This window comes from Crocodylus siamensis, chromosome 1, assembly GCF_052110815.1.
Source record: "Crocodylus siamensis isolate JL-2025a chromosome 1, ASM5211081v1, whole genome shotgun sequence".
Taxonomy (NCBI): Eukaryota; Metazoa; Chordata; order Crocodylia; family Crocodylidae; genus Crocodylus; species Crocodylus siamensis.
Window position 1 is genome coordinate 303,978,616 of NC_143395.1, and position 18,924 is coordinate 303,997,539.

Sequence of the window (18,924 nt, forward strand, 5' to 3'; positions counted from 1 at the left end):
CACCATTGAGGCTTCCACCCAGGTCCAGGTTTGGTGCTGTAGGGACTGTGGCTTGCAGGTTCCTTCTGGTGACAGCCAGGTAAGGGGGTGCCTGCTGTGTGACTGATGCCTTCTGGTGGTATCTCTTAGGGAACAGGCAAGAGAGCTACAGGAGGAGGTGGTGAGGCTCCAAAGCATCCTCTGTCATGAGGAGTTCATTGATTTGATGCTGGAGACCTCCAGGCCTGTGGAGGAACAACTACCAGAGGCAGCGCTAGAGTTGAGAGAGGACATGGACTCCCAGGAGGGTGGAAGCTGGAAGCTTGTGACCTCTGGCAGCAAGCAGAAATCTTCATCTCTACCTGCAGCAGTTTGTCTGGAGAACAGATATAGAGAGGAGGACTGCGTTCCGTTGGTGGAGGAGGACAGGTGAGGCCTCACCAAGGTGGAAAGGATCGAGACAGCCAACACCAAGAAGAAGCGATGGGTGGTGGAGCAGAGCCTCAAGGAATCCATTTCTAAGCACTTGGAGAAGAAGAAGGTGATTAGGAACAGTCAGCATGGATTCACCAAGGGCAAGTCATGCCAGACCAACCTGATTGCCTGCTATGATAAGATGACTGTCCCTGTGGATGCGGAGGGACCAATGGATGTGGTGTACCCTGATTTTAGCAAGGCTTTTGATGCCGTCTCCTACAACATGGTCTCAAGCAAGCTAAGGAAGTATGGACTGGATAAATGGATTGTAAGGAGGATAGAAAACTGGATGGAGCATTGGGCTCAGAGAGGAGTAATCGATAGCTTGAAGTCTAGTTGGCAGCAGGTATCAAGTGGAGTGCTCCAGGGGTCAGTCCTAGGGCCAGTTTTGTTCAATATCTTCATCAATACCCTGGACGATGGCATAGAGCGGACCCACAGCAAGTTTGCAGATGACACCCAGCTAGGGGGAGTAGTAGATATGCTGGAGGGTAGGGCTAGGATTCAAAGTGACCTAGACAAACTGGAGGACTGGGTCAAAAGGCACCTCATGAGGTTCAACAAAGACAAATGCAAAGTCCTACACTTACGACGGAACAATCCCATGCACCAGTACAGGCTGGGGGCTGACTGGCTGGGCAGCAGCTCTGTAGAAAAGGACCTCAGGGGTTACAGTGGATAATAAGCTGAATATGAGCCAACAGTATACCCTTGTTGCAAAGATGGACAATGGCATACCGGGCTGCATTGGTAGGAGTATTGCAAGTAAATCAAGGGAAGTGATTCTTCTCCTCTATTCAGCACCAATGAAGCCACATCTGGAGTACCGTGTTCAGTTTTGGGGCCCCCACTACAGAAAGGATGTGGGCAAATTGGAGAGAGTCCAGCAGAGAGTCCGAAAATGGTGAGGGGGCTGGGGCACATGATTTCTGAGGAAAGGGTGAATGAACTGGGCTTATTTAGTTTAGAGGAGAGGATACTGAGAGGAGATTTAATAGAAGCCTTCAACTACCTGAAGGGTGGTTCGAAAGAGGGTGGAGCTGGACTGTTCTCAGTGGTGGCTGATAATGGAACAAGGAGCAATGGCTCTGAAGCTTCAGGAAAGGAAGTTTAAGTTAAATATTAGGAAGAATTTTCTCACTAGGAGAACACTGGAACAGGTTATCCAGAGAGGCTGTGGAGTCTTCATCCTTGAAAGTTTTTAAGATCTGGCTAGACAAAGCCTTGCAAAGACAGTTTCAGTCTCATACTAGTTTTACACTAGTTTATTTCCAATTGCTTCAGAAGAGTTTCTCCTAATTTATACAGTATAAATACAATCAGAGTCTTACCACATATCTTTTGGGATGTGCCAGTCAACATATCTTTTGGACGATTTTTTTTTAAACTCAGCATCCCAGTATCTTGCCATAACACACACGCACGAGTGCACATATACATAACAGCAAGCAATAAATCCAGAAAGGAACAAGATTCTCTGTTAGGCCAGTGTAAAGCTAGATTAATTCCACTGACTGTAATGCAGTTACTTCAAATTTAGCCTGAGGTCTGAGACTAGCCCAAAGTTTCATTCTTGTGCTGGATCACCCTTTGTCTGTATATCTCCCTGTGCCATTTTAAGGAAGTGCCTCAAAGGCAAATGAGTATTAAAACTAGAAAAATAACATAAACTGCTTCCTGTGCTCTGCTGCAGTGATATATTTAATCATATCAGTCTCTTTCCTTATTTCCTTCAGCTTTCTAGCTTCTCGCTTCTGGCCGCTGCAGCATTTAACAGTGTTTGTGCCAACTGTAACAAGAGCTATCATTTTCAATACCAGTTCATCACTGCAGAATGACATCCCCTCTCCTTAGCATTCCAATTCAAGTGGCATGTCCCTTTCTGGAGTGCTGTCACTGCTGTAGGCTGCTATGAGGACTCTCTTGCCAGCTGGCTTGTATAGATAGTAGGCACAGCAGAACAGTATGCAGTGCCATTCTGCCATCTCTGAAATCTTTCCAATACTCTAGATAAAGTTGTTATCTCCATGGCAGAACAAATGAGTCTGCTTTGTATCGGTGCATTAATGGCAGTTAATGACTCAATTAAATACCATGCCATGAATCGTGATTGTTATAGGATGCAATTTTGTGTTATTTTCTCAACAAAAGGGTTGATTTTCAGGAAATTAAAATGGTTTTAAGTGATTTATCTTTGACTTCCATTCTGACAATGGTTATAAAATGGGATGTCAGGTCTTGCAATGCTGTCAAAAAGACTGTCAGGTAGTGACTAATGCAGAGGCACTTGGCTGACAATAAACAATAAAAGGGCATAAGATGTCACTGTGAAACTATGGTAGATGCAGTCAGCTTTTGAAATAGGCTCATATTCATTTGTGCTGCTTGGAAATCAATTTACTGAATGTGAAATAGTAAAGCACAGAAAGTTAAAGTGGCATTCCAAGAGATCTGTTGGCTCTTTACTATTCATGGTCCTTTTGGGAACCTTTCTAAGAATTTATAGGTAGCACTGCTGTCCAACTAATTTAAGGTAGTAAAATATTAGGCATTGAAACCTGGGCCAATCCAGAATATGAGAACAATACCTCAGGCGAGGGAATTCTGTGTAGTTTTCGGTAAATAAAGACTTTCACTTGGCATTTTGGGATTTGTTGTGATCTATGGAACTTTCCAATATCATTCTCAAGGAAGTGGACCTCATTTTCAAAAGCTGCCCTTTGATCTACTACAAAGTGATCATAGGGCATTTGTACACAACACCAGAGTTTAATTCTCCCTAAATGGAAGTGGTTATGTTTTAAAAACACTGCTTCAGTTTAGGGCAAAGTAAACCCCTGTGTTGTGTATACCCATGTGGGAGCCCGATCCTTACCTGTCTCTCTAGTGGCGGGGAGGGGAGAGCGAGCTGCTGGCAGGCCAAGTGGTCCCTGAGCTGTAGGGGGGAAGAGTGGGGGCCTGGTTTCATAGTTTCATAGTAGCTAGAGTCGGAAGGGACCTAGGAAGATCATCTAGTCCGACCCCCTGCCTTGGCAGGAAAGAGCACCGGGGTCAGATGACCCCGGCAAGGTGCTCATCTAACTTCCTTTTAAAAATCCCTAGGCTAGGAGCCTGCACCACTTCCCCTGGAAGCCGGTTCCAGGCGCTAGCCGCCCTGACTGTGAAGTAGCGCCTCCTAATATCTAATCTAAACCTACCCTCCGCCAGCTTGTGACCGTTATTCCTGGTCACTCCTGGCAGCGCACAGGGGAACAGGAATAACGTGCTTCCCTCCACAGCAGCGGTGGCCCCTACCCAGGCGGCCCCCTCCTAAAGGCACCTGGCTTGGACAGTCTCAGAGGGCACCACAGCCACAGAGGGAAGCACCAAGCCCCTGCACAGCTCAGGCAGGCTCCGTGGTGGGGAGAGCATTTTTTAAAATCAGGCTTGTCACTTTTTTTTTTTCCTGCTGTGGAGACCACCTTCCTGAGTTGCCTGCACAGTCTGCCTGCACAGCCCCTGAGCCACACAGAACCTGGTGCTTCCTTCTGTGGCTATACGGTAGGAAACTAAAACTCTTCGGAGGTGTTTTACTTTGCAGCGCCCCAAAGTAGTTTTCTGTGTCGCAAAGTCATTTAAGGCACATTACGCCGCTGAGTGTGCTACAGTGGCTGGAATTAACATGCAATACGCCACCAAATGTGCAAGCAGCAATGCCATTAAAGGCATTTAACCTGCTTTAAAGCCGCTTTAAAGTGTTGTCTACAAACACCTATAGAGTCTAGGTCCTCCACACCCACTTGAGAGGACTACAAAGCTGTACTAGGGAGACAACCATAAAAATCCAATTAAAATCAAATTAAAATCAACATTATGGTATATGTGTCTCTTTCTTCTTCACGCCATAGCTAAATCTGCGCAGCACCATAAGCAGGGTAATGGGCACTGATTCTCAGCATGAAGGCAGCAAATTAGCCTGCCCTCAGAATCAGGTAGACCCAGCTATCATGCTTCCATTCCAGGAAGTTGCATACCCATAGCAACCTGGCATGTTTGGGGCTGTCTCAGCTGCTGGGCACCACTGTATGTTTGTAGCCTAAACATGACTTTAATTTCCTTACTTCACCCTTACTTGTTACAGATTCCACATTTACAGTGCTCTGTTTTTTGTATGAGTTATGCAGAAATTGAGCTTTTCTCTTTGCAGAGACATATTATTGGCAATTCTCTGTGCACCTCAGAAATAGTCTGTTCAGAAAAGCTTTTGGAATTGAGTAGTATCTGTTTCATCTGAAAATTGAAAGTATGAACCCTTCTTTGGAAATATGAACTCTCCATGCATCCCTCCAGCTGTAATAAATAGCTGATGAACACAGTGGCTGGCTGTGTTCCCTTGTCTTTTTGTTTATGGATTAGTGAGGTGAATGAATCAAAGGACTTATTGAGTTGTGTGCACATGCGTACAGCCCAAAGCTGCAAAGTGCAATGCTAACGTAATCATCTTCTATCAAGCGAAAGCCATTGCCAAAGCATCCTAGCTTCAAAGGTATTTTCTCTAAAGTAAGAACCACCTGCAAAAAAGAACATTCTTGGTCTGAATAGCTAACATTATTGACTTTATTGACCAAGAGAGTTCTATCCTTTATACAAGCAAATACGCCATTGCATTTCCAACAAAAGAAAGACCAGAACTTTTGTTTCAGACATTCTGAGAAAAGAACAAGTAGTATTTTTTGGAAGCTACAGGAATGTATGAGGGAAGGTTTGATGTAATAAGGGAAAAATCTAATGGAGAACTTCATCTTTAAAATGTCTCCGATTCATTCTGTCCAGTTCTTTCTGCCACCATCATAGGATACACTTTAAGGCACTGTAGCATATTGTACCAGAATCACTTCTATGTGCCTTTCTACAAGACTGTTCAGTGACAACAGGTGCTGGCTCCAGTCCCAGGTTATTATAATGAACCCAGCATGAAGAAATGGTAATGCAAATCAATCAGTGAACTGAGCAGCTCAGGGTGAAAGGGCTCAGAGTTTGATTTACATAGCAAGAGCTTTTTCTAATCATTATCTTGTTTTTGATTTTGTCTGCAGGAAGCAGTGTTGACTAGAGTCAAGTCTTGCTAATCTGTACTTTTCTGAGCCACACATTTTATAAGAAGCAGAGAAAAGTTCATGGTCATTCCACATGCTTTCACTGAGATTTGTCAGGAGGTAGAATCTTAGAAAATGAGGGTTGGCAGGGACCTCAGGGGGTCCCTGTTCAAAGCAGGACCATTCCCAACTAAATCATCTCAGTCAAGGCTTTGTCTAGCCAGGTCTTAAAAACCTCTAAGAATGGAGAGTCCACAACCTTTCTAGGTAACCTGCCCAGTGTTTTACTACTCTCCACATGAGAGAGTTTTTCTTAATATCCAACCTCAACTTCCCTTCCTGCAACTTGAGACCGTTGCTCCTTGTTCTGTCACCTGCCACCACTGAGAACAGCCTAGCTCCATCCTCTCTGGAAGCACCCTTCAGGTAGTTGAAGTCTGCTATTAAATCCTCTCTCAGTCTTCTCTTCTCCAAACTAAATAAGCCCAGTTCCATCATCCTGTTCTCTTAAGTTATGTCCCCCAGCCCCCTCCCCATTTTTATTGGCCCTTGCTGGATTCTCTCCAATTTATCCACATCCTTCCTATAGTGGAGGCCAAAAACAAACTCATTTTACTTCAGAGCATGCATTACTATAAATAAGTAATAGAAACTAAACAATAGTTGACCAAACGGTTGACCAAGATTGCGTTGGTACCATGTTATTCTTGCTGTCCATTTTTTGCTCATTCAACTCACGCAAAAATGGGACATTCTCAGGCATTCTCCTAGTCAGTGGTGCAAACTAATCAATCCATTCTGTTTTGCATTTTCCTACTTTGTACACCTTCATTCATTAGAGAAATGCTTACTGTTGGTCTATTAATCAATCACATCACCTGTGCTGCGGTGGGAATAGCATGAGAGTTCTGTTTTGAAAAGATCTAAACACGGCCCTAGGTTCTTCTCTGCAGTGTGCCTATTTTGAACGTCAGGGTGTTCTCCCCTGGTACAGAACTGACCTCAGGGCTTCCATTCTCTTCAGCTCCTTGCCTCAGAAAGAGAAGGGGCACTTGATCCCCACCTGCAGTGCCATCCATTCAGGGACACTGGCAGCCAGCATGAATGTTAGAACATGCTGCAGGAGTACAGTGTAGTCCACAGCCAGTTTGAGGATGAGTGAATGGCAGATGTTGCTTGGAGCCTTCTATGCATTTGCCTTCTCCTGAAACATGCTATGCACTTCTTGACCACATATGAGGAACTGGGTCAGTATTTTGCACTGAAACAAACCGTATTTTCTCACATACCATATGCTGCCAAATGAAGTACCTAGTTTTTGAAAAGCAGAATACAGAAAAAAGATATTTCTTTGAAAATACTGGTAAGTATGGGATTTCTCCAGGGGAAGAAAACAAGCAGCTGCACTTGTAAGGAAGCAACACGTTACAGCTGCTCTGTTAACCCCCTAGCAGAAGGATTTACAGGTGCTGCTAACTAAGCCAAACTACCCAACCTCCATTTTCTTCTCAAGCTGGTCTGGGTGAGCAGCCAGCAGCACCTGCCAGGTCATCCCAGGGCCCAATCCTAGCTAGCAGCACCTGAGGAGTCAGCTGGAGGCCCAGCCAAATGATTCAGCCCCAGGACCTGGGGCTTAGCCTCTGCAGCATGAATCTCTGCCCTCTTCTCCCCTCTGCGTGGCCAGGTTGGGGCCAAGCCATGCCCCCTTTTCCCTCTGCAGAGCCAAGCCACACCCCCTTTTCCCACAGAGCCAGATTGGGGCCATGTCATATGGGGCCGGATTGCGGCTGGGCCATGCCCCTTCCTCCTGCAGGGCCAAGCAACACATAACATGTAGCAACATAACATGTAGCAACACAGAACACTCACAATTGGAAAATGAGTTGCCACTGATTACCACACTTATTTTATTTTGAGTGGAGTTGGGGGAATAACATATTATGTGTTTGCATGTAACAGGTCGGCCTTGAAGTTCAGGGGGTACTGGACTGAGAGGCTAGAGATCTGGGTTCTAGACCAGTGTTTCTCAATCCATGGATCACAACCCAAAAGTAGGTCACAAGAATATATGAAAGGGTTGCGAACAAGCTTTAAAAATACATCAAATAACTTTGAAAATGGATTCTCATTTAAAGGAGAAAAATATGGGAAACCAGAATTCCAGCCTGCAGGGAGCTGCTTGGGGCTCACCGTGTCCTACTTATGCACCCCCTTGCCCCACATCCTGGGGGGCTGGAGCCTGGCGGTGGTGGGTAACAGGTTGGGAGTGTGGGGTACAGGCAAGGCCGGGGGGCTGTTTTCTACTTAAACTATTTACTGGGTTGGGACTGGTCGTCAGTGTTTATAAATGGGTCCCGGTTTTAAAAAAAAAAAAGGTTGAGAACCACTGTTCTAGACCATCTTTTGTTCAGTGGCTTCTTTTGTGACTAGGCAGGCCTTTGTTACCTTTCATACCCTTCCTCTTGTCAAGGGCTTTGAAGCACAGACTCTCTAGGATTTTTACATGCTACCGTATTATCAGTAATAATAAGGTTGTTAGTAAATGCTGACTTTTTCATGCCAATCCATTTTACACTATCCTGGCAGGTAATGACAGGTTGCACATTTCTTATGGGTGAATTAGCTAATGAATTTAGGCTTGTTGTAAGCCCTCATCATTTCACAAAAAACGTAACCTTGTGTCGTGTGTGTTTTTGCTCTCCGATTTCAGGATGAAATTTTGACTGTCATCAGGAGAGTCGATGATAACTGGGCAGAAGGAATGCTAGGAGACAAAATTGGCATTTTCCCCATCCTCTATGTTGAGGTAAGTTTGTAGTTACTTGGGTGTGCTTTCTTTTACTTTTGCTGTTTGTTTAAGCTGGCACCAGGTCAGAATAACCTTGGAACTTCTTAAGAGGCAGACTAACTGTTTGAGAATAACTGGAAAGAGAAACTTTTTTTCAGGTGTTTTGCTGTTAGCTACCCAATGAATACACTTTTATCCTCGCCAGTTTAATTTTAAACCAGCTGACAGGATGTGCGCCTGTGAACTGTCAATGCCTTCCAATCAGGAGCTTTTGGTTTAATCTCAACCATACAGATGGAAAATAGGAGAGGACAATCACAATAGGGGATTTTACTCTGCAGCTTGCTTTGCAGTCACCTTAGAAAAAGAATGTGCTGATAACTGTGCTTTCCATCGCCCTGCATTCCATTTTCCATGGCGTTTCCTGTTCTTTGCCTTCTCTGCAAACTATTTATGGTTGTTATCAGAAAGCACGGTAGGAGCAACTGCAGTAAGGGCTGGCTATGCTTTGAAAGCATAGCCCTTCACTGGGAGCAGTGTAGGGCCCACTGCCCTAGCAAGAGCTCTAGTGGCACACCCACTGTGCCACCCTCTCATAGATGACATTTGTTGAGATCCCCAGCTGATATAAATCAGGACCGCTGTATTCATTTGAATGGAAGTACACTGGTTTACACTAGGTGAAAATATTTGGCCTAGTGTATGCTCCTGCCAAAACCCCAGCCAGCTCACCTTTGGGGTGATTAACAGAGCTATCCTGCAAAGGAGGCCAGCCTAATTGTGGGGGTCCAAACAGGGAGAAAAGATTTATGTATCGTACAAATGGAGGGTTTGAAAGTGTTCTGCACTAGCCTGTAGCAGGTTATTGCTGTGCCTCTGCACCTCTTCTGTAAGACTTTCATTATTAATTTTTGTTAAATATCTTCATATTGCATGTATACTTGATATTTCTCTTGAAAGATTAGAACTGTATTTTGAGCACTTTCTTTACTCAGTTTTCATTTCAGAATATCAGTCTGCATCTGTTTTCATCCTCACAGGCCAGTTCAATGCATCCTTCAGTGCAGGAAACTTCTATGCATTTCATGCTTGGGTAATTAATCTGTAGTGTGCCCTGCTGCTGTATGTCCAGTACACAGAACCGTCTTGGAATGGGCCTGATCTCCGATGCATGCTGGTATAAGTCTGCTGGCTCCTGCAGAGTCATTTCTTACATAACATCTGAGACTGACTGCAGAATCCAGCCCACTGTATGCAGCATTAATGTGATGTCCCTTAGAAATCAGTGCTTCTCTAAATTTCTTAGTTAATGACTTGAGACAAAACAAAGATAATTAGCACTGTAACTGCCTGATTATTAACTTTGACAATGACCAATTATAAGAAAGCCATTGTTAATATAAATTGGATTCAACAACTGGCAAGAACTTATTAAATGTGAATGGGTAGTCTCTGCTGGAAAAAACATTTGTTTTGTAGAAACTAATGACTGGAGATTTTTCTTTCTTGGTAAACAAGGCAACTGAGCAGGACCTAAGCACATCAGCAACACAAACCTGAAATTCCCCCCACTGGAAAGGCCACAAAATCCCTTAGGCAACTCAATTGGTTCAGCATCTGCATTTTGGACTACAAAATTCCTTGTGTGCCTGAACTCAGGCTCCAAAGCACACCCAGACATACCCTGAATTGAGTACTGAGAGTCTGTAAATAGCTAGGCAAGAGCAGACAAACAGGTTACAGAACCAGTGGAAGACCTTACAGCTTAAATAGACCTGAACGGGGCTGTGGAGTGCTCTCAGAATCAGAAATTTCATTGCTGCAGCGTGCTGCCTGCCTTATATGCATCAGCTTTCTTGGGTGTGCTTATAGAAAATGATCTTCAAGTGACTGTGCAAATTAATTAATGTACTTTGCCCTGGCTGCAGCTGCAAATTTCAGGTGAAGTAGTAGAGGAAAGTGCTGTATTCACCTGGAGAGTCTGAGTATAATCACCACTGAGCTGAGTCTTGTAACCACTGAGGGTGACTGTTTTCACATTCTGATATTTCTTCGTATGGTAAATTAATGGGGATAGAATATCTAGATCTAGCCTTAATTTTTACCAAAGAAATGCTTAAACCCTAAAACATCCAGATATCTTAGGCTAAGATCTTCAAGACTACCCGTGAGATTATGGGTACCCATGATTTACCCATGTGAGTATTCTTTGCTTATATGAGCAGTCTATTTGGACTGAATGGGATTGCTTCCATGGATCTGTCTAGGTATTTATATCATGCTGCTTACAATGGAATCTTCAAGGACTACTGATGGGAACAAGTACTGATGGATTTTAAAACACTAGGCTCGCACTAAGTAATTCAAATTTCTACCACCCATCTCCACTGACTGCCCAGGAGTCTGGAACACGCATAAAGCATGGGCAACATTCCCTACCTTGAAGTAAAGGTTTCTAATGTCCAAGCCTACTATCGCTGGACAAATAGGACGAGTCCACATGTGGTGTGGACCTTTGGTTCCCTAGGGACAACTAGTGCCTCCACACCTTGTGCCATCACTAGTTGCCACATGTGCTTTGGCACTCAGTAAGTTGCCCTGGGTGGGATAGAGGAGGCTGGGGCCAGCAACCTCACCTGGGGTCCTGAGGGCCACCCGGAGCTGCAACCACAGCAATTCTGTCATACAGAGCCTGGCTGGCAGCTGCAACAGAGCTCCAGGTAGCCTGGCTCTGCTTTTGAGCGACACATGGTGCCCCCCGTGTGTGCCACTCCAACTTTTTTTCTGCAGGTTTTTTTGACCTCTGGATATCAGGGGTCAGAAAAATCCACTGCGCTGCTCCATTACAGCATAGAGAACAACTGAATGTATGGTACGTGGCACTGCAGATGCATAGGTGGCGGAAGAGGGGCTACTGGGGCTCAGCCTCCCCAAATGCAAGGCAGCAGGTATGGCCACAGGGCATCTCAACTGCAGGCTCCCAGCTGCTGCAACACTGGGGAAAGGAGTACACACTCAGAGATGTAGCTGGGATTACAGCCAGCCAGGATCGTAGCCTGGGTGTGTGACTGCCCAGCATGGCAGGCAAGTTTTAGTCTACTTTCTTTATGAAGGGGAAGGGGCTTTGAGGGAGCAGTTAGAGACCCCCACAGTGCAGGAGGGAGTGGGGCAGGGGTGAAAGGGGCCCCGGCCAGGACAGGGCATGGTACAATCGAAGCCCGGCAGTGCATCCAGGGGCACGGGGAGTTTTCTGCCGCTGCGTATACCGCAAGGGAGAAATTTTGCCTCATTCAAGAAATTCTCTACCTGAGAGGAAGAAGAGAGCAGCATCAAAGCAATATTGTAACTGAGCAACAAAGAGCATTAAAAATAAATAAATCAACATGTATCTTCCTTTTGCAGTCCTTTAGGACTCCTGGATCTCTGCAGTATCATTTGCAGTTATATATGAAGCCATGACATTTACCGTACAGTATGGTTCTTTGTACTCCTTTACATTTCTAAGGGCTATTGTTGAACCATCCAATCTGACATGGCAGGAAGTGTGATTGTGGCATTAGAGCCCATTGTGCCTTATCACTGGTGCAGGTGGAGCCTGATTCTGGGCTCCCCCTGTACCAGCAAGAAGATCGAAGCTGCTGTTATCTCCCAGCCTTAGGAGTATATGAAATACCTGGGGCTGGGAGACCACAACTGCTGTGTCTTGCAGGACCAGGGGTTCCACACACCTCTGGAGACTGAAGCCACCAACTGCCAGGACCCACCTGGATCCCAGCATGGGGACGCAAACAGCAGGGACCCAGCATCCACAGCTAAAGGACACTGGGTCCTGGCAGCTACAGGGTGTTGCCAGGACCCAGAATTAGCAGCTCTTGGAGCTGAGGAATCCTCCCAGTCACAGCTAGACATGGTGCAGCCCTGTGGCTGAGAGGCCCATCAGCTTACGGAGCTCTCGCCCATGGAGACCATCCATATTAAAGCTCAATACCAACAATCTATAAAATTAGCATACATTTTCAAGGTCTAACTTTATAGATGGTTGAAGCTTTGTATGGCATGATTGGTAAGGCTGTGCAAAGCTTTGGTAGCTGATTTGATTTGGAGGAGATTCGGCCTGATTCGGGGACTGAATCTCCAGATCCAAATTGAATCAGGAGACCAAGTAAAAGCTCTGAATTGGTTTGAAGCATTTGAATCAATTCAGAAAAGCTTTGGAAAAGATTCTGCCAATTCAGAGATTCAGCCATAGACTAAACAGGCAGCTGACAGCTGCTTCCAGCTATTAAGTCTATTGGGGGCGATCCCCATTGCCCTGCGCTGTGTGGGAGGGCTCTGCCACAAGCGCCAAGAGGCCCCAGTTGCCTCTCCTGCAGCCAGTGAGTATGGGGCTTTTTTTTTTAAAGTGCCAGAACTAAGCTGGGGCTGGGTGGAGGATGGGACCAGGCAGGGCAGCCATGGGTGCTTCTCCTGCAGCTCCCCCTGCCCAGGGAGAGGCAGGCACAGCCAGAGGAGCTGCAGCTGCCTGGCTGTGCCTACCTCTCCCCAGCTGATCTGAATCACTTAATCACTCAATTAGCGCCAAATCTTCCGAAGCCAATTCAGCCAAATTGATTCAGGACAGTGACCCGAATCTCCAAATCGAATCACTGGCCCCCGAGTCAGCCAAATCTGAATCGTATACTTCCCAAATCATGCAGGCCTAATGATTGGTACTTTGCACATGTAGCTACTCTGAAGGCAATTGTGCCATTATCCAGGTAATTGCATGATGCCTATAATGTGTAGAGAGGGTCTCAGATTTGCTATCCCATCTGTGTATCAACTCCTTCTCGCTTATGAATTTCACTTTTGCAGTACTGTACTGCTGGCAGCTACATTGTAAATGCTGTGCTGGCATGTAGAAGATTGAGGGTGGTGAAGAACACAACATGTCCTGGTAGATTTAGGCATGTAGAAATGCAAAATGGGGACAATAGGACAGCCAGTAATTGGAGAAGCAGATCACACCAGCACACTCAAGAAGGACTCAAAGCTAGAGTTGTTAAACCAAAATTCTGACTTCAGCAGTAATGTTAGAATTCAAACTCCAAAGATGTAGTGGCTCTGTCAAAATAACCCTAGAGTGAGAGAGACTGTTGTATAATGATGTTCTGCACTGCAATAGCTGTAATACAGCTATCTTGTCTTGCATATCAGCAAATTGCACCTGATGAAGTGTCATGCCATTGATACAGTGTGCTTTATTGCATTAGGAGTACTAAACTCACCAAAGAAATAATATGCCATTTTAATTTTTTTATACTATCTAGGAATGTTAGACTTGAGATTAATGGGGAACTTGTCCAGTTGTCTGTAGTCAAAAGAAGAAAAGGGATTTAACAACTGAGGTGGGGTTATATTCTCAGGGCTCTTCAGTACAGATCCTGAAGACTCTGATGGACAGAGAAAACCCAGAGAAAAAAGCTGCAAAAGAATCTTGTGAATAAATGTTCAGGTAATGAAGTTGTGCCCTTTTAGAAAAAGCATACTTACTGAAACCCATAGAACCAGGCTTATATGAGCAATCAATTTGCTGTAAGTAGGTGTCTCTCTGTTAACTTATGAGTAACATCCATTTATGCTGGAACTGAATTCCGTCAGTTCTCTTCTTCTGTGTCTGCTTCTTACTTTACTTATGTCTGGCTAAAATACCATCAGTCCTCAGAGGAGTTAAGCGTTACCTGCTATTTTTCACTCAAAAGGTTAATCATGTATTTTCAGATTCTACAATTAGATGGTTTCAAGGCTTGCATACTATGCCTACTGCTCATTTTCCTCTTACGTAGACTACATTTCCTTTGTTCCTCTAATAGTATGCAATATTCTACCAGGATACTCTGTGAAACAGGTTACCATGGGAATGCATTGCAGAGGTATAGTTCCTGAGCCTTTCATTCAGATTAAGACATGCAGAAGTTATGTTGTAGATAGCAAGAACAACTATGGAAATGGTACATCTACTGTCTCATCATCAGTCTGTGAAACAAACCAAGGAAAAAAACCTTTGGATTTAAAGTAACAGGTTCTTTAAATAGTTACTCGAATACAAAACAAAGTCATTTAAGTAATTTTAAAGGTATGATATCAATCTACCATAAAATAAAATAAAACCTACTTGTAATTTGTAGGGAAGTGGACTAAATATCCAAGAGTAGTGTTTTGCCTGATTATTGCAGGGTTATGGGGCATTTCTCTGTTAACTGTTTCTTCTTCACTGGTTTTTGTCAGATTTTTGTAATTCTTTCTCTTACAAAACTACAGAAGACTGACATAAATGTAAGTGTTCCTAAAGAAAGCCACTTGTTGTCAGTTCAGCTGAGACTGGCACAACTCAAGTGAAACAGAAGCCCCCCATATTTAAGACTGAAGAATAACAGGAACATTTGTTTGTACAGATTATCATCCTTAACTGTACACTGCTCTGTATTGGTTTGCTTGTTTATACAGAGCTGGCAGGGGCCTCCTGGGTCACTGACCCCTATATACCGCTATTTCAGACAATGCTCTCATAAATTAATCAAGGTTCTTTTTAAAAAATACTGTATTTTCTTGCATACAACATGCCTCTAAATAAAATTTAAAAACAAGGTGCATAAGCCAGAATGAAGAAATAAAAAATCTTTCCTTGAAAATACTAGTAAGTAGCAGTAAGTTAACTGAGCAGGGACCTTTGCTGCAGGAAAGAGAAAGTGTCCACAGCCAGTAGTCAGGAGGTGTTATTTTCTCTTTCCCCTGCAGAGGCAGAAACTGCTGGTGTCATATTTCCTCACTTATAATGCACTACAATTTCCAGTGACTGAATTTTGGAAAAAAATGGTGTATGTTTTTGTTTATACAGAGTTCCCAGGGGCTTTTTAAACAGAAAATAAGGTAGTTAGAATTTTTGTGCCTTCTTTCTTATTGGAAGGCTATTCCTGAACATCATTGCTCTGATGGTTAGGAACCTTCTTTTAATTTACAGTCTAAACCTATTCATGGCCTGGTTATTTGTTCGTGTGCTGACAGATTTCCTTTGCTTAAATGCCTGTTCTCCCTCTCTTATATTTATCCTCTTCTCAACCTTCATATTTCTAGACTAAAAAAGACAAGCTTTTGTAAGTCTGATTTTAGTTGCATCCCATTGGAAGCTCTTAATCATCCCATAATCCACTATTAGACCCAGGTCCTTCTCTTTCTCAGGTGATAATACATATTTGCTCTGGAATGATTTCCCCTGGATTTTACTCCACTATAAACCTTCTTTGCAGTAAGGAATGGTTGCATGACCAGCTGCCAAGCTGGCTATCCAAACTAGATGCTATTACAGTGCCTCGCTGCAAGGTGGCAAGGAGCAGGTTTGCACTGACTTGAAGGCCACTTGGTCATTAAATTGACAATGCCAGTGGACACAACATCTATGCTGGAGTAACTTTCTTCAGAGTATACTTACTTCTGATGTTTTCAGAAAAAGCTTTACACTGAAGAACAAAGTAAATGCTGTATGCCATGTGTCCACTCTACTTTTACTCCCAAGGAAACCAAGAATATTCTGGAGTAAACGTGGGGTATTTTCACACTGTCAGTCATTTTAAGTGATGGGCTCCCAGCTGATAGCAGAAATTCTTGTTGCTAGGCCCTAAGTGCCTGGCCTTGCATTTCCTTCTATTGAATTTCATCCCATTTCTATTACTCTGGTCCTCAAGGTCATCCAGTTCTTTCTGTTTAATATCCCAATCTTTCTCTTTACTGACAATACTGTCTAACTTTGAGTTGTCAGCAAATTTCAACAATATGTTTCCTTATTTTGTGCCAAGGATGTTAATAAAAATATTAACAAGATCAGTCCCAAGAGTATTCCCTGGAGGAAGTCCACTATTATTCTCTTTCAAGCCTGATATTTAAACTTTCAGCCCAAACCTTTGTCATCTCCCTTTTTGCCAATTCCTTACCTAATTTACAATTCTTCTGTAATCCTGTGGGTGGATAAAAATATAGACTGTCACTGAATAGAACAAGAGCTCTTTTGTGCTCATACCCTATCTGCCCCATTTCTTTGCATAGCAGTTTCACTACTATTTTCCTTGTTCTCTTTTTATTGATATATGGGGGTTACTACTATCCCTACAAAGCTCTGTAGATTACATTTCCCATCCCTGTTCCTCCTCCTCCTTCTTGATCTTTCAATATATTTATAATATTTGTTGCATATTATATATAAGAATCATAGAGAAATAGGGCTGGAAGGGACTTCTAGAGGTCATCTAGTCCAACCCCATACCTGATGCAGGGCCATCCCTATCCACACTATTTTATACAATCCATAATCTAACCTCTTAGTAAACTGCCATCAACCTTGATGCAAACCATAACACTCTTAACGTGCCACAGGTAAAGCAGAGGAACCACAGCAGCCAATGTCCTGATTCCATAAAGGGTTGTTAATATACACTCAAGAGATCTCAGGTAGAGGGCCACAACCTGCACTACAAAGGAAGACAAAACCCCACCATACCAGTCTGACCATGGGGTAAAATTCCTTTCCGATCCCAAATGTGTCAGTAGCTCTGATCCTCAGCAGAGGAGCAAGGCCCTCTAGCCAGGAACCTCTGGCTTTGGTCCCATCAGGAGCAGTGGAACACCCCAGTCCACATCCCCAGCTTTGGCTGCAGAGTACACCCAGTGCCTCTGAGAAAATACAGTATATATTTAATCAAGCTATCCCATGCCCCAAACTTTCTTTTGGTCACCAGCAGGGCCAGGATCAATTTTTTTCTCCCTCAAACTCATTATTTGGTTTTGGCTTTTTTCTTGGCACCCTAGCTTCCTTTTAAACACCAAAGGCTGTAGATACATGTAGCAACTGAATCACTTCAAAATGTCACCGATTGGGTACTATTTTCCAGTTGTCACAGCCAGAGGTATCCACATACACAATAGGATGATGTAGAATGATCACCTTTCAGGTGTTGAAGTTCTGTAGCTCCAACATGAGGGGTGGCAGGGGGAGTGGGTGAACACACATCCTAGCATGCTGCACAGTAGGCAAGTGGAGGGGGAGTGTTTGCACCCATGCTTTAGGAGTGCCAGAGGGTGGGTGCCCTATAGCTAAGGTATTTTAAAGTTCTTGCTTTCTCTTCTCGCATAACCATGAGTTCAGTTGAGTTCACTTGACTGAATTCTGCAACGTGCTTGCCGGACTTGGAGTGTCCGAGATGGGGAAAGGTGCTTAGACTCACGTTTTTGGGTTTCCAGGGGATGGTAGGGACATGATGAGAGGCTGTGGTTCAGCAGAGAGTGAGGAATTGGCTGGTTATTAGAAAATTAGCTTGTATTGAACAAGCAGTGCAAGGGAACTTATTGATGAAAATAGTCAATAAAAAGGGGGAAAGGGGTAGAATTCAGGTTGCCTACCAGAGGAGCCAGATACGACAGTGGGAGAGAATGAAAAGTGATGCAGCGTGGGGTGCCTGGTGGACTGACCAGACCCATGTCACATGTGGTATTGACCTAGTTCACAGTGAACTGGTTCAAAAGAGTACTTGATTTTCCAAGAACACTCTTGAAGCAGCTTTAAACCAACTTAATAGGCTTGTATGTCTGTCCACTTCAGGTTTAAACAGCATCTTGTCAATGTCAAGTGGCCAGCTGGGTAGCTCGCCCTCCCGAGAGTCCTTGCAACTTTTTCCTTTTGTTTTCTCCTCCTCCAGGGAACTATACACACATATAGATAGATGTTCTAGATGTGTATTTCCATTGGACCTCAGCCCGCTGGCTGAAGTGAGGGGCAAGTTTTAGACGGAGATCCACGTACCCGCATTCTCTTCTGCCACGCCTTTGGTGTTTATAGGAGTATGTTCAGTACCTGGATGTGCAGTTCTTCCTGGTTGTTATCTGCTGTTGATGATGCTGAGGGCTCCAACACCCCTACACCCTTGCCCGGTCCACCGGTAGTCTAAGCGTCCTCGGGTTTGTATTCAGCCGCCAGGTTCCTCCCCGGGGCCTTCACCTCAACAAAAAAACCAAAAGGAATCCACGCCTCCTATCCTGGAGGATTGTTGACTGTCTTTTGGCAATAAACAAACAAACAAAACGTCTGTGGGACTATTCTCTTCTTCCCCTGTTCATGTCCTTATGATCATGCCTCTTGCGCCTTCTGTTGGGGTCATCACAGTACCTTCATCTCATTGAGGTCATCATTTATAATTTCGCTTGTACCCCTTTTAGGGTCATTACAGTACCAGGCTTCAATAGTGCCCCCCTGTTAGAATCTTTATGGTACCTTTTCTCCGTCGGGCTCTACTGGCTGCCAGGAGATTGCAGGCAGTTCCCGATCCTGCCACTTCACCCTACCTTCCTCTAGAGCTCCTCCGGAGAGTCCTCTCTCTGCAGGAGCCTCCTGCCAGCCCTCCGTGTGGCTCTCACAGATTCCTCCGGCGTTGTTCGGCCCAGCTCCTTTGCTTCCGGTCCTCCACTCTCTCCTCCTGCCTGCTCCGGGCTCCTCTTTATACTGCAGTTCAAGTTCCCAGCTCCTCCCGTCCAGAAACACCTGGGTGTGAAGGGTTTCAGCTGGGTCCTTTGGGGCTGTGG

At 44.4% G+C, this 18,924-nt stretch overlaps 1 protein-coding gene across 3 annotated transcripts in view; it reads left to right on the plus strand.

Annotated features, from left to right (window-relative positions):
- Positions 1-18,924, plus strand: part of SH3RF3 (SH3 domain containing ring finger 3) — a 381,928-nt gene that overhangs the window by 257,224 nt on the left and 105,780 nt on the right. For all 3 annotated transcript variants that reach the window (XM_090021443.1, XM_090021453.1, XM_090021464.1), the window contains one exon: positions 8,242-8,337. In XM_090021443.1, coding sequence (XP_089877569.1) covers positions 8,242-8,337 — 96 coding nt within the window. The remainder of the gene's footprint in view (positions 1-8,241; positions 8,338-18,924) is intronic.